Here is a 16,532-nt window from a genome sequence, read left to right on the forward strand (position 1 = left end):
AGTGTTTCTCAACCTTGGCCACTGGAAAATGTATGGACTTCGACTCCCAGAATTCCCCAGCCAGCGGCCATGGTTGAGAAACACTGGCATAAACAAATGCATATGCACTTGTGGCTCCTAACTGGAATGGGGAGAAGCATGTGAACCAGGGTTGTGGAGGGAAAGGCTAATGCAAGTAGCCCTACTTGAACTTCAGCAAACCGAATCAAGATGAGCACCATCCATGTTGATTCTTCTTGTACCCCAACCTATTGCTAGCTGCTCTTCGGCTCCCCATCAGGAAGAGGATAAAAGCCACAGAGTGATCCAAAGAAGATAGGAAAAAACTAATTGGCTTTTGATGGGTTTAAGCAGGCTGGCTCAAAAGACTAATAGGAAGTGCTGCTGCTAGAGGACTTTTTTGGTCTACTTTTGTTAAATTACTAAGAGTTCTAGGGATTCATCCCTATATCTATATCATCTGTAATATATAATTTCACTCAAGGAGAACAGATCTTCTGCCACTTCCTATTTGATCTCTTATCACCAAAAGATTTCATTGGGAAAAAGAGCAGTAATTGACAGAGAACTGCCATCAGTCAGTTCTTCGGTGATTTCAAAAAGAGAAAGCCCACTCAATTTTGGTGCAAGCACCAAGTTGTTCACCCATCCTTGTTCCTGAGTTGGGGGAAAGGGGGAAGAGACAGCTGTGGTGACCATATGTCAATGGCCCCACAAACAGTGAGAAGGTGGCACTTTTACAAAATGAAACCTTCCTTTTCTTCCCGTTACCGTCTTTCTTTAGTTTTGTTCAAAGAATCCTATAAAGAATCTGCTCTGTTTACATAGCAGCAAGCAGGAGTAACACAAAGGTAAGACTAGCAATCTATATTTAGAAAATAGCAGTATAATATAAATTAAAAATGATAGTTTAACAAAAACAAAACATTGAATTTGCCTAAAACCTATCTGGACAGGAGAAAGGAGAACCTCCCATCAAACTATCTATGGCTAATGCCACTAGGACCACACTTAATATTGTAACAGAATTGTAGATTTTCAGATGGTGCTTTTATTGATCTAACTGACTTACCGGCAGGAAGCTTTCTGTGTTGAATAAATGAATTCACATTTCCCATGGATGCAATAGCCACTAAAACTATCTGAGCAAGGAATATGGTTTCCAATATAGATGTCTTCTCTTTGATCACTCGCATCTTTTGTATGAAACAAAAATACAAGGAAGAGTAGCTTATTGTTTGACAAATAAATATTTGAAAAAGACTGTCCCTCTACTTAATACTGTAAATCTAATCTCAGGACCATACAAACAATACTGCATCTTTGCAATAAAATTGTCACCCCACTTGCTATTTTATAATATTTAAAACGTAAGATACTGTTTTGGTTTCCAACTAAGTCAACTAATCTAGAAAAAAATGACATAAACATTATCTTACATGTTTTGATTTAATTTAAATATTCTTAAAATAGAAAAAGACAGGATAATTCTAAAGTAGGCAAGAAATATACAATGCAATTAAGGCATTTTGAAAGTATATTTGCTTGAATTTTAGTACACCTTTGGTCTCAAGGTCTTGGATAAACATTTACACTTTTTAGGTGATAATATTAGTTCTAGAATCTACTAATGTTAAATCCAATGATGAAAACAATTGGTATCCATATTAAATACCAATGATGAATTATTTAAATGCTTAAAACTAGATCTAAATAAAAATATGCTGAATTGCATTAACATGGATCAAATTGGGTTGATTACTATAAAAACTAATGTTCAAAGGACTATAGATTTGTAAATAAATATTTACAAATATTATTATTTGAAAATAATATTCCCATTTATCCATGCAGAAAATACATTTCATTGCCTTGATGAGAAGTATATCACTTCAATCATGGGACAGTTTCAAACAGAGAAAAGGTTACCACAATGTTAATTTTTATTCAGAATGAAAGCAACTTGACAAGTGTACAATCTTTCTATATTTAAAACTGGAGTGTGAGCAGAATCATCCTTTAGTCACTGATTGCACCACTGTCCACTATATCCAGCCTTCACACTTCATCTGACTTTAACATATCTGAAACACTTGATCTGATTTTTTAGACTTTCTCTTCTCTATAACCTGCTTTTGGTGACACCTTGCTTGATAAAGAGTTCTTGAGAACTCCAAAGTTATTGTACTCTTTTGTACCATTTTTATCCTATTTTAATTGACCTTATATTGATTCAATTTGTTTGGTTTTTCTCCCATCATATGGACCAATCTGTCATGGAGATAGCTCCAAGAGGGCTTGAGGGGGAATGAGGAAGGGGTCTTTATGGTTTTGATAAACATTTAAATTAGCAGGAAGAGGAAAGGAAGGATGCCTAATGCCACTTGCTTTTAAAGAGGAAGACTAGCAGCAAGGTGGATGGACTCAATTATGGTGGCAATGGGTGAATTGTTTGGAAGACCTGAAGGATCAGGTTGAGAACACATCCTCCAGGAGAAAATCTATCTATGTGGTCTAAGAGTCAACACTGACTTGATAGCACATAATCAATCAATCAATAAAAAAAAAAGACTCTGAAATAGAGCTTCAAGTTCAAAGACAGAGTGTCAGGTTCAACAAAATAAACCACCACAGTTTTGGTCTGTTTCTGTGCCTGAAGGGGCAGCCTGTTTTAGATCAACATACTGAAGATATTGTTAAGATGTAAATCTTTCAGCTTAGACAATGCAAATATTAAAAAACCAAGATAGCCTGGAAGCAAGGATTTGCAAATTTCAGAAAAACCAAATGATTTCTTTCCACTATGGGAGGATCTATGTTAAATGGGATCTATGTTAAATGGGGAAGGCAATGGCAAACCACCCCACTCTATAGTCTGCCAAGAAAACATCGCGAAAGGGCTTCCCCCCAAGGGGTCAGATATGACTTGGTGCTTGCACAGGGGACCTTTCACCTTTCATGTTAAATAGGGAAGAGCAGATGGAGGAGCCATGATTTCTGTACGCAGGATCAAAAAAGTCAAGATAGTGGTCATGACAAATTGGTCAAAGCTCTGCCCCCTTTTTTACATGCATTGTGATCATGGGTGCCATCTTGACCTTTTTTACCACCACATGCACATCTTGCAGATGCCCCTGTCTACAAGCCAGTCTTTGCTCTCCAAGGCATCTTGGTTTCATTGATAAAGATACATACTATACAATTAAGAACACATTCACCTGTGCTTTTGGTTTCTCCATACTAGTCTTCTCTAACCTGCTGCCTTCCAAATACGCTACACTAGTAGCAGCATATCGTGAGAACTGCACCCAAGCCATCTAGAAAGCCGCAGACTCTGCTTGAGCCCTGGCTTTTGAATGTGCAGACTCACTCCAAAATACATGGATGATATAAACAGTAATTTACGCAAGACTGTCGGTCTTCATGACAGTCTCTTCACACCTCCAAGTTATCGCCTCTTGCTGCAGTTATGAAATTATTCATATGAATACTATTTGTTTTTTAAAAAGATATTTAAAAAGTCTTCATCAGTTAAACAGCAGGCCAGTGCAAAGATTTAAAAATGATCATTTAATCTTAAACATACTAATATAATCACAACATTATGAAATGTAAATATAAATAAACATTTTAAAAACAATTCAGTGGAGCAAACTAACCAACTGAATTGTCAGGCAAACCTGAAAAAGCCACAATTAAGATGCCAAAACTGATAAAATTCTGTATACATTAAGAAGGGCCTCCTCAGCAGATCTGTAAAACCTAGCACAGATATGCTATCCTTCAGATTAATTTTCCAATTTTGATATACTTATGGAAAGTAAGCATGTATCAAAAGATTAAATACAGGCTAATATTCCTGGTGCATGTTCAAAGAGTTAATAATGATTTGATTAATGAAAAAAATATTATGAATCCTCTTAAAAATCCACTCTATGTCCCAAGAAAAATTTCACAACCTCCAAGTTTTTCTCTTTTCTTTTAGCACAATTTTTCCAATAGACAATAAAAGGGTGAGAAGGGAAAGTGACAGGAGGAAATTGCTTTTCTGTAGAAATAGCTTCTTTTCTACATTTTCTCCAGCTTTAAAAGTCACCTTTAAAACTGAAGTGCAGAATAGAGGAAATCTATTTTGTTGGAGTCAGTCATTGCTCAGAACAATATATGAAAGCTTCCTTTCCAGTCTTTAATAGCAGGATTGTGTTTAGCATTAATATAAGAAATACACATAGGGCTTAGGCACATCATAACTCTATTCTTGGACTTGTTAAGGGGAAAAAAGCAAAAAACATACAAGATCAGTTCATTTGGAACTATTGTTATGCTAAGTTTTCTTGAATAAATAAAAATGGCTTCATTATTCAAGTGCATTACTGTGCATGCTGCAGAGCTGCCAAGGCCAACAGAGGTCCTTGTAAAATGGTGTTTGAGCAAAAATGGATTCCTTTGAAATCAACTGGGGACAGCAAGTTATTTTAACACTTTTTTGTCATAATGTTTATTGAACTAAATTATTAAACATTAAAACCCCACCGGAAGAATGCCAGGCATGCCTTTGATTAGCATTAGCCATTCTTACATGATTTATATCCTGCCTTTCATTCAAAGTCAAAGTGGTATATGTACTCTTTCCTCCTTCATTTTCCCCCAACAACTACCCAGTGAGGTAGCTTGGACTGAATGGGAAAGACTGGCCCAAAGACCCCCGTATACAATCATATTAATAGAGTAATTAATGTATTAACTGAATAATGTATAATTATATAAACGAATATGTACTATAGTATAATTTAGTTCAGGGGCCAGCAAACTATGGCCCGCAGGTGAAATCTAGCCTGCCCTCTGTTTTTGTACAGCCCACAGGGTAAGAATGCATGGGTGGGTGGGCAACAGAGTGCCAGACCTGAGCCTCAGCTGAGCTCCCAGGGCGAGGGGTAGGCTGCAGGGCAGGGTGCCCTAGGCAGTGGTAGTGGCTGATCAGCAGCGTCTTCACTGAAGGGTTGGGGACATCCAACGGCTGCCACACTTCTTAGCCTGCAGACCTGTTGGCCACACCCACATATAACAGAAGAGGTCCAGGATCTGGCCCTTTATAGAAAAAGTTTGCCGACCCTAATTTAATACATAATATTACACTATAGCGCTACATTGCCCTATAGTACAGCACTACTATGCTATGCATTACACTATAATTTATATAGTATATAATTAGTAATCTTTTAATTCATTATGCATATTAATTATGCTTAATGGTACATAAAATGGTAGATAAAAAAGCTGCCCTTCTATCTATCTATCCCAGTCTTCCCAAAAACACGGTCCCCCACATGGTTTCTTAGCCTGGCCTTTGGCTGCCCTCAGTCGTGCTGGCTGGCAATTGTGGGAGTTAAGAAATCCCAGAACAGCTGAAGTGCATCAGGGGTAGAGAGTAGGGGAGGTGACCTTGACGTAAATATGCAAGAATTGTTACCCAGGCAAAGGGGGCTGAAGCATTCTTTAAGTCCTGGGAAACAAGATCTTATTCAGAAGCAGCTCAGGCCAACGCCTCCCTGATGCACTGGAGTATGAGGAGGAGGAGGGGGTCCAGCCCAATCAGACTTGCAAGATTCAGTTACTGTAGCTAATCTCAATCAAGGGTAGTTCTGGTCTTCCTGTGGAGTTGGTTTTCTGGTCTGGTCTATCTAGTGGGGCTGACCTCAGGCTTGGAAAGGCTGCCAGTGCATCCTGCCATCTCTACCACATTGTGAAGAGACAAACACCCGAGCATTTGCATCCTACCTTTCACATCTGGCCGATAATGCATTCCATCATCCTTCTTCCCTAATAAGCTAGAGTCGTCAGAGTCTATTGGGAGGAAGAGAAAAAAGTACCAACTATTAACATACAGCTACCAAAGGAAACAGTTAAATAAAAGATGACATGGCTATATTCCTCTCACATGGCTAAAGCAATTATATTGTCCAGGACTGCTTTCACTGTTCCAATCTATTAAAGTTTAATTTTAGCAGAAGTTGGAAAAAACAGGAAAAAAATCACAGATTTGATATTTCCCTATTTTCCCCAGCACAGTATCACAGTGAAACATGTAGCAACTTTAGGCATGTAATGTGTAATGTGTAATCATGAGAGCCAGTGTGGTGTAGTGGTAAAGGCATCAGGAGAGAAACTGGGAGACTGTGAGTTCCAGTCCCGCCTTAGGCAGAAAGCCAGCTGGGTGACCTTGGGCCAGTCACTCTCTCTCAGCCCTGGGAAGCAGGCAAGGGCAAACCACTTCCGAAATCTCGCCAAGATAACTGCAGGGACTTGACTCCAGGAGACTGCCTGGACAACACTGACTCGAATGCGCTGCCTGCCCTCCCCCGGCAAAAAAATATAATCATACTGTATTTTACCTCAGAATAACCAGCTTTAAGCTAACCTTAACACCCAGCAGAAGAATGCTGCTTGTAGGATATGTGAACTCCATCTCTTTTATTATTTATGGTCTTTTAACTGCCCTGATATCCTGACATGGTTTGTTCAAACCTGTCAGTTGCAGAAGCAACTGTAAGGCCTGTTCAAGAGCAATCACACCTGCTCCACCGCTCTCCTTCAGCACAGAAAGGCACACCAAGTCAACTAAGCTTCAACCTCTTATGGGTGCAAAAATGATTTTAAAAGTGTGATGAAGCTGGTTGGATAAGACTAGGTACCCAAGGACAGATAATTCAGTGCCCTTTGACTCGCCCCATGGCTAGCAGGAGCTTAATGAATCATGCAGAAAAAGAAACATGGCTACTTGCGTCATTTCTGTAAAAGACAAAAAACTACAATTTAAATATTTTTAAAATATTTTTAAAATATTTATTATATTAACATTTTAATATCATGGTAATAATATTACTATTATTAGCATCCCAGATATAGCAACTGGGAGCAACCTTTTTTGTTTTGCTTTGGAAATGCATACCTGCGTGGATATTTCATAAAAACACTGCCATCACTGAAGATGTACAAAGGCAGAAGCAAATTTTCATGCACAGTGCAATGTAAGAAGAATTTATTAACACATCTGAAACCCTCAGATGCTTGTCATTCAGTGGAGATGTGGAACAGCTCTATCATCAAGTAGGGGAATCAAAGTATTGCTGTCTCCTTGATGTTGCCTTCGTACTTTGAGCTCCCCGCAATGAGAGGAAATCTGTGGAGTTTCTTTTTCAGAGTTCAGAAACAAATTCTGCAAACCGGAAGTTAGAGTGCGTATCTTACGAATCCTCCAGGACAATCATAATAGGAATAGAGCTTTGTGAAGAGGCTATTCCTGAAATCAGAGAGGGACTCAAGGGAAGATGAACCTGAGGAAGTGCAAAAAACAGGAAGGCAAGTGGTGGAGGAAGTCCAGTGCCCTGTGTTTTGAATAACGAGCTTATTAAAGTACCTACCAATCTTATTAAAACAGTTTTATATCTTTCTAGCAATGAGAGGTTTCTTCCATTAACATAAACCTGGCCACTTTCAGATAAATTCTAAACTACAATTCAGAAGCTTTTCATAGAAAATCAGTGGAGGTGTGCACAAAACTGAAACAAATATATTGCGTCTCAGAAATGCTATTCCAACTGGAACCAAGGTTGCCCTTGGTTCAGCAGAACAGAAACCCAGAGCATTTTGGTTGATCCAGACCAAGACAACATACAGAGGGACCTTGCAGGACAAGTAGGGCAAGGGTGTTGGGACTTGAGCCTCTCTTCCCTGCTCTTCCACAGGGCCTGTATACCACTTTGCCCATCAAACTTCTCAGCACCTTCCTTTCTCTACTTATGCTATTCTTAACATCGAACAGCCATTGGAAGTGGTGATTATTCAACCAGCCAATCCACCAGCTTGATCTTCCTAGCTCCTTCATTCCTTATGTTAGCTCAGCCACCACTATGGACTGCCAATTTCCTTGGCTTCAAGGGCAGCATATCCAATTGGCCCATTCCAACATTTTCCCAGTGACTTCTTTTCCCCACTTTCCTTTAGCCAACTGACAACACTGTGGACCTCCAGCATGGCTTATGAGGAGATAGGGAAGATCAGAGCACATGGGCCAATAAGACATAAAATGCCTGAAGCCAAGGACAGTACTTGCCCATATGATCTTCTCAGTGCCTTCTCTTCTGTTCTTATCTGGACACAGACCATCAGAAACTAGGTATTCTGTGAGCAGAACATTTTGCTCATTCCTAGAAACCAGCAAACTTAGAAATTTGCTTTGGTTATGACCAATCAAAATATATGCATCTCAACTTCAAACTTCAACTGTTCCAACTGCTCCAGAATCAAAATCTATATGAATACATGTGAGTGTGGGAGAAGAACAAACATGAAAAATACTGTGTTTAACTGAAAAATTGTTAAATCAAAATTATATGTTTCTTGACAATATATCGAGATACTTGGTTTTTTCTACACTGTTAGTAAATTACTTATTTTCAGCAGAATCACATATGTATATTTAATAAATGTAACCTGAAATATATGAGTTGGGTTTTCTAAAATAGGGTATATCCTGATGCTGGAAATATGAAAATCATTGCCTTTCATTTGAATATAATCAACTGAATGAATAAACTATCCAAGATTATCTGTAACATCTGAAGTTTCTGTCTGCAATGCTGTTTTTGTGTCTGTTCATAAAGGTTAAACTTTTGGCTGCATCTGATAGCCATGAGGAATGGATCAGATAACCTCCATTCATTACCATTTTAATAGTAAATGTAGTTGATTGTGAAAGAAGAGCCCGCTCATGTTGGCACTGAAGTGTGCCCAGCAGCATTTGATCCTTGAATACTCCTTTAAGCAATGAATCACCAAGAAATGGTATGGCAGAGGGGAGGGAAAAAGGGAGGAATAGCCTTGCCATCTTTGAAGCTATTGAAAGACAAATGTGCTGATGCTTATATTGACAAATTATTTAAAATAAATATATACATCAGAGCTCACATAATGGCAATATTGCTTCCAATATGAATAATGTTACAAACAATATCCAATGAGACAGTTGCAATGCTTCAAATAATAAGATATCCCTATGCCAATCTCCATAAGAGAAAGCCATAGGCTACAACCTATGAATGTGCATTTCTTGTATTAAAAGTCAACCAAGGACAGGCTAGTGAATGAGAACATAAAGTGTGAGAAGTCCTGACAACTTTTGGCCTTGAATATTGACTGAACAGCACTTAAATTGATCACAATTTCAGGCCAAGATAATTGAATTATACTTTTCATAAATATTCATCAGATATATGCTATTTTCTTTAGATCTGGGACTTCCAGAGGAAGAAATGAGCTGAAAAGGAACGACTTCAGCGAAGAACAAAGAGCCGGTGAGTAGACTGGCTGTTTGAACCTCTCCAGATAAAGGAGAAGACCAGATATAATAGACAGGAATGTATAGAATAGTAGTAGGAAGGAAATAATTAAATAAATGTTATCTTTTGGGGGGGGAAGTTGATTAGGAGGTGTGTGTGTGTATATTAATATAAGGGGAGGGAGCAACTGCATTTAGTGATTTTCATAATGTGCCAATGGAATGATTTATAGAAATAATGTGATTTTGGTTTAATATAGAGTAAGGGATTGATTATGGAAAACTGTTGTGTATCCTTGCTGTTAAAAGTCGGAAGTCACCTTTTTGTAATTTAAAAAAATTTTCTCTTGTGTTTCCACACTTTTTAAGTTTTTTTTCTTTGTAGTTTTTTTGTTTTTTTTCTGTAGCTTTTATCTTTGCTTGAAACTTAATAAAATTCTTATAAATAAAAGAGAGACAGAGAATGAAGACCAGAGATTACCAATAAGTGCTCCAGACAGCTGCTCCTCACAAGCAGACCACAAGACCATCTCCAGCAGGTTTTGAGCACTGGGAGATGAGGGAATAGCCATCTTGCTCAAACCGTGGTTGCTGCCTTTAAAAGGACACTAAGTTTGCATACTTACTTTTCTAATAACTTTCAGAAATTGCTTGTTAACTACTTTTCAGCTATTAGAAACCTTGGGAGCAACAAGTCTGAAAACACCAGGTGATCCTTAATGAAAGAAAATTTTAACTACAAGCTTAAGAACGTAATTTTTTTTAATAAACAGCAAAACGTTGATTAAAACTTTGATTTTAGAAAGCTGCAAATGGATTAAGGGTCCAGGTAAATTTGAAATAAGATTTTGGAATTAATTATAAAGAATCTTTTTTGTGGGAAAATGCTTTTGTTTTGATTAAAAAAACTTGATAAGGTTTTTAAAATTACACCCTTGAGGGACCTAAAGATTTCAATTAAAGGAGAAGAACACATAAACATGACTTACAGTTACAGAATGGTGCAAAATATTCTAACACTGGAAATACTGAAGGATACTTTTGAAAAATGGAGTCAGAAATTAATATTAATAATGTCAACAGTGATAACTGTGGATAGACTATCTAAAAGATGGTATGGAAGAGGAACAAGTTTTACCTGGCAAAACAGAGACTTAGTAGAAAGTGGATATACAAATGACAGGCTACAAGAATGACATGAAAACAGATGTTACACTGGACAACAAAACAAATTGGCTGATGTTTTAATAATTAAAAGGGACTACAAACAATAAACCAAGAGAGTGATCTGGATAATCTTCCTATATTGGATTTCCAAAAAGGCTTGTTAAAGCTTTGAAGAATTTTGAGAGAAGGGATAAAGGGAAAAATGAAAAGAAATCAAGTTTTAGGGGATTATTTGAAGGGACTGAAGATCAAGATCGTTAAAATGAAAAGGAAGGAATATTAAGTTGGTTTATTTGATCAAGGTCAAAATAGATACATTGTTATTTTGGTAACCCTTAATGGACTTTTGCTGACACCAGCAAGAAGATACTTTATGGATTTGTTTATAGTTAAGAGATGAAATATGGGAAGAAGAGATCATTTGTTGTAATTTAAGAGGAGGTAAAAAGTTACTAAAATTGTTTATACTTAACAATTTTATACTTGTTATACTTGTTGTGAAGAAGGTTGGGAGTCACTTCTTTACATATTTCTTTTTTTTTCTTTACTATTCTTTTTCCTTCTTCTTTCTATTCTTTATGTCTTTCTTATATTTTCCGCTTTGCACCTTTTACTCTTCCTATTTTTTTTATCTCTCTTTTAGTTTGCATTAATTTTTACTATTGTAATTATAATCTTTGATAACATTACTTGGAAAAAAAAGATATGCTATTTTCTTTCCTTTGTAGAAAACATAATCTATTTTTTTATGAGTTATGCAGTTTATTCACAAGCCCTTCAAGTATAACTTCTTACATTTCATTTAAGATTGAAAAGAAAAGAAAACCACAACCAAGAAGAAAAGTCTAGAAATATACTTGGGTACATGTTTTTCAGTGAAAACAAAGTCTTTCTGGCATTTTAATTTTCTATGAAATCCAACATGTTACATATTTTCTGTGCTTCTATGGAAGCAGAACCGGAAGCAAAGCCCTATCTCTGACATTAACAATATTACCTCTAGTCAATCATCCAGTGAACATAATCAGTACTGAAAAATAAAGTTAAAGATACCTGAGCAATGTCCAAGGTGTCTGATATCGATCTGTTCCTGTCTCAGGCAAGATGCCTCTCGAACAAAGCATGGGTTATTATAGGAACTTCCATCAGACGCACAAACAGGGTTAAAACTGTAGCCGCTACAGTCTATGTTGCATACACACCTATTCACATAAACATGAATTAAATCATCAGTATTCTACTCAGGACCTTGCATAAATGTATTATTCACAAGGCATGTATGAAATGAAATCACATTACTTAACACAAATACATACTTCAGTTTATAATAGGGGAGAAGATAAACAATCTAAAATGTGCCCATGAAGTCACTCAAATACTGCAGTGCAAAAGAGACAAATGCCTTTTCTCTCTGATGGTCAAGCATCTCTCTTGAAAGAGATTATCAGTTGTATCCTCTAAAGTGATAACTCACCTATCTGCCTATACTTCCCCAGCCCTTTCCTACCGCTCTTTTGCATACGTTTGGTTCCATTTAATCCAGCATTAGCTTCTAACAGCAACCAATCTGGCCTTTAAATGCTCATAAATAAAACATGACATTATTCCACCCTGTATGTTTACCACATTTAAGGTACAGCCTGGAGACAGATGATATGGTTCAGCTGCTGAAGCTGAGGAATTCTGGTTCTAAGCACTGTGTGGATTAAAGACCACAAGGAAATCATTTATAACTCAGCTTCTTGAAAGAAATGTGGTTGATAAACACAGTTGAATCCATACTAAGTTAATAATACTTTGATTGCATTGAAATCAGTGCGAAAGGTTAGTGAAAACCAGTTTAAGCTCCACTGATTTAATATTGTAATCACTTTAATCTATTCCTGTATTCCTTTTTGCAGCATGTATGTAATTTTGAAGCTATGCCTTAGACTCTAAATCTTCAGCCATCTCTACTTCCATGGCAAAATATTTCTCTAAAAGTTGTATGTCAGATATTGGCTTTGCTCTAAAACACTGTGAAAGAGATAAACTAGAATTAACTTCTGCTTCTTCTTATAAATCAAGACAAAGTTGGTATTGTGTTATTTGTATTTTAAAGTCCTACTGGTGGAAAAAAAAATCTCCAGTAGTAACAATGAAATATTATTTCCTGCTTTCAAAATCCTTGTCACATAGGCTTGATTATGAAGTTTTCAAAGACAGGATTATGCAATCTGGATGATTTGCTATTGTATTTATTTAAACCGATAGTTGCCTTTTCAGCAGCAACATTTTATCTTACTCGCTACAGAGAACTTTCATGTGCAAAATCTCTATAGGGGGTGGTGCGATCTTGCACAACTCATATTAGGATTACCCCTACACACACACACAGAGCTGAAAATATGCATGACATGCAAAACTGAAGGGGAAGTCACAGCATCAGAATGTGAAATCCCTATTTTAATATAACTTGAAAACGTTTTAGGTCAGCATAGTAGAGGTTGGATTGGACTCTGGGGGCTTGTACAGCCAGTAAGCTGCCAGTTGGATATTTCTAGTCAAATGATCAGTTTAGAATGCATTTATTTGGGTGAATGCTGTGCTAATATACCCTAGAATCCATTTCTGCTCTCAATGAATTTACAGCTTAAATAGTGCAGAAAAAAAGCCATAGAAGAAAAGAAATAATAGGATGGGATCTTTGTACCAAAATATCATTAGAGAGAAAGACATTGTAAGGCATAAACTCATCTGTTACTTTTTTGTTTAGAATGAGTAGAAGGCTTACAATTCAGCTCATGCTTATTCATCATAAGATTACTGTTATTATCAAGTGATAATTTGCTTATGTAATGAGGTATCATAGGTAAAATGGCACAGAGGTTTCAAATCAATTTAAATACAGCTTTTTTCAACTCAGCCATTCAACTCTCTTAAACTTTGCTTTATTACAAGCTGTGTGCATGTCATTCAACAATTACCCAACTATTAATTTCTTATAATACAATTATTCTGGACCATAATGGGTGTTCATGCATATATATGAATTTAAAACCAAGATAGCTGGGTATATAGAGATACTTCATATAATAGTTTTAATAACTGTGTGATAATCTTCAGATATTAAAGTTTTAAATGCTTTTGTTATGTCTAAACTTTTGATTCCTTTTTTCACACATTGTGAAAAATAAAGGTATGCCTGAGAGTGAAGTAACTTTGACAGCTTTCTCACAGTTTGGCATCTTTTTTTAGTCTCAAATGCAGACCAATAGATCAGTTTGTCTGCTTTAAATTGAAGCTACATACAACATTATCAACATTATTGAAACACTACATTATTTTAGTTTTCGTTATAGGTGAACACATTTTAAATTTGCCAGATTTTCTAACCAGTCTTTAAGGAAATATGCACACCCAATGTTTTTGGTATTTTCATTCATTTTCTCTCATTTGCTATTTGTTGGGGGGAGGGAATTGTTGGATACATTATTCCCATCCACAAACTGTTTCTTTAATGGTGCAGAATAAGGGAGGGATCACCTGGTGTCCTATTTTCCATCTCTATTCTGCTGTTAAAGGGTTAAAGCTAGATGAAGCAAAGGCCATTTCCTTTAAGACTGTCCATGCTAATTACCTACAGTATTGTTTCCAGTGGCTCTGGAAAGTTCTCTGCTGATTGATTGCCTATACATTAAAAAAAAAAAAGCTGAACTGAGTGATGCTGAACTGAGTGATGTACTGTATGTGTATACAGGGATTGACTGGGAGTGTGCTGGGTGCAAATTATACTGGAAGTTACCCACAATAATTTTCCAACAGTGATGAAGTTAAAGAGCCCTTCACCTACGGCTTGGCAAGCATGGGAGTGGGACAATACATTTGACTGGGGCATTTTTCCCCACAACAACTAAAATCTTTGTCCTGCAGCAATGTAAAGTTCTACAGCTGGCTATTTTAAAAACAAATCAGCTTGTGATGAAATATTGGTTTCTTTTTCTCAGTAAGCAACCAAAGCTGCCATGAGAGAGGTGATGTTCCATCACAAGGGTTGCCATGGATACATCCAGCCACAAGCTTCCAGCTGTGCCATTCAACCCTGTCAGTGTCATTGAAGGGTAATTGGAAACAACAGGTCACTAAGCAGAATGGCATAATTTGTTCAAATGCCCGCCTGTGGTGGTGGGGGTTACCCTAACTAAACAAGGAAGGATGCAGCAATGCTCATCTTTTTGGACCTTCAGAGAATGAAATCTGCCTTGACAAATATTTTTCTTGAGCAAAATGCGGATTTCTTTGTGATATGTGCAACTTGCTTTAACATCCCAGGAGTTCAAGGCACTATCCAACTCAACAACCTTCTGAGGTAGATTTTGCTGAGGCAGAGAGAAGCTGGCCAAAAATTACCTGGGAAGTCTGCAGCCTGGTTCAAATATAACATCAAACCACAATGTGCTTTGCTTGTTTTTGGTTTAGCATGAGTTGCCAACAAGGTCACTGAAGCAGCTTTAGGGCATTAACTAATTGGACACCATTACTGACTATTCAGCAAATGCACATTCCTAGCCTATACAGTATTTGTGCCCTCTATAGATCAGTCCACAAAGGTAGAAGGCAAAAACGGCTTTAAGAAGTAATAAAATAAACCAAGAATTGACCAAGCCATCCATGAGACTGTTTCTTACTTGCTTCCCAAACGTAACTAAAACCAATACAGTACAGGAGGAGTTTTATATTTACCCAATAACAGCTCCACGTATCACACAGGTCTCCAAAACTATCCTTAGCATAGCACATAACTCTACTAGGTGTCGTGAGAGGCTGCCATCTGGGAACTCCAAGGACAAAGTAACTGAGATATGTGCCTCTATGTATACAAGTATACACCTATACTGTCTTGAAATAACCAAATCCTAGGGTTGTAAATCTGATCAAACACTATACCTTCTAATTCTAAAATATTTTGGGGTTGGCAACACAATGTTCCATTTTAAAATGTGCAAAGTAACTACAAAGCATATAACAATTAAAATTGCAAGTTCAGTTGTCTATGTACTAGGAAAAGATGATGCCATTTCTTAAATTTTCTTAAAGAATTATATTTTAAAAGTCGTATTTGAGAAGATGAATCAAATTATCCTTGGCACGGCTGGCTTTTGAAATATAGATGCAAAAAGGAAAGCAATTCTTAGAAGGCCTTAAGTGATATGAGTTCCAGTAATGTTTCAGCAAATCTCTATCAAATAGCATTTAGTTCAGCAATAAAAATCCAGGTAATAAACATTATTACAGGGATCAGGAAGATAATTATATTTAAGCAACCTTCCTTACATTTGGAAAATAACAAACCAAATATCACTGACAAATTTCAGTGCACATGGAAAATTGCATGTGTAAATATGACAGCAAGGAAGTACTTATTGAGTACCTTGTTTTAATCCATGCAGACAATGGCTGTATCTCTGCTCAAATTTTATTCACATTTTAAAACCCTGCCCTTAGTACTGCAGTCACTTCTGATTCTGGTGGTGAGGCTTGTCCCAGAAATCATCTTTTTCTTGAGGAAAATAAGGAATATGCTGCAGCTTTCAAACATTTGAAGGAAACATGATATAAGGAGAGAAGCCAAGGATCTAGTTCTTCCACTTGTTAGCAGGGCAGGTATGGAAGCAGCCACACTTCTGCCAGGAACATTTAAAAAGTTAAAAATGGCATTTAAACCTCCTTTCAGAATATGCTACTGTGCTTGAAGATTTCTAGATTCATAGACCTTAAATGGACATCACATATTTAGTTGAATGTGCATTTATTTATTTGTATCTCACCTTTCCCCCAGGTTCTTAAAATGACTTGCATGGAAGTTCCTTTTATTTTATCTCCACAATGATAATCCTGCAAGATAGATTGGGCTGAGAGAGAGCAACTGGCCCAGAGTCACTTTGTCACCTACTGAGTTTCCATGGCTAATAGCAGATTTGAACCTAGGTTCCTCCAGTTCTAGTCCCTTAACCACTACCCCATACCATACAACTTCTAGGCTTCAAAT

At 36.9% G+C, this 16,532-nt stretch overlaps 1 protein-coding gene across 1 annotated transcript in view; it reads right to left on the reverse strand.

Moving 5' to 3' along the window:
- The window catches only part of TMEFF1 (transmembrane protein with EGF like and two follistatin like domains 1), a 94,902-nt gene that overhangs the window by 6,697 nt on the left and 71,673 nt on the right, over positions 1–16,532 (reverse strand). The window contains exons 6-8 of the mRNA XM_063298734.1: positions 11,558–11,706; positions 5,779–5,844; positions 1,073–1,196 (exon numbers count right to left, since the gene is read on the reverse strand). Of these exons, the coding sequence (XP_063154804.1) occupies positions 1,073–1,196; positions 5,779–5,844; positions 11,558–11,706 (339 nt within the window). The remainder of the gene's footprint in view (positions 1–1,072; positions 1,197–5,778; positions 5,845–11,557; positions 11,707–16,532) is intronic.

This window comes from Candoia aspera, chromosome 3 (assembly GCF_035149785.1).
Source record: "Candoia aspera isolate rCanAsp1 chromosome 3, rCanAsp1.hap2, whole genome shotgun sequence".
Lineage (NCBI taxonomy): Eukaryota > Metazoa > Chordata > Lepidosauria > Squamata > Boidae > Candoia > Candoia aspera.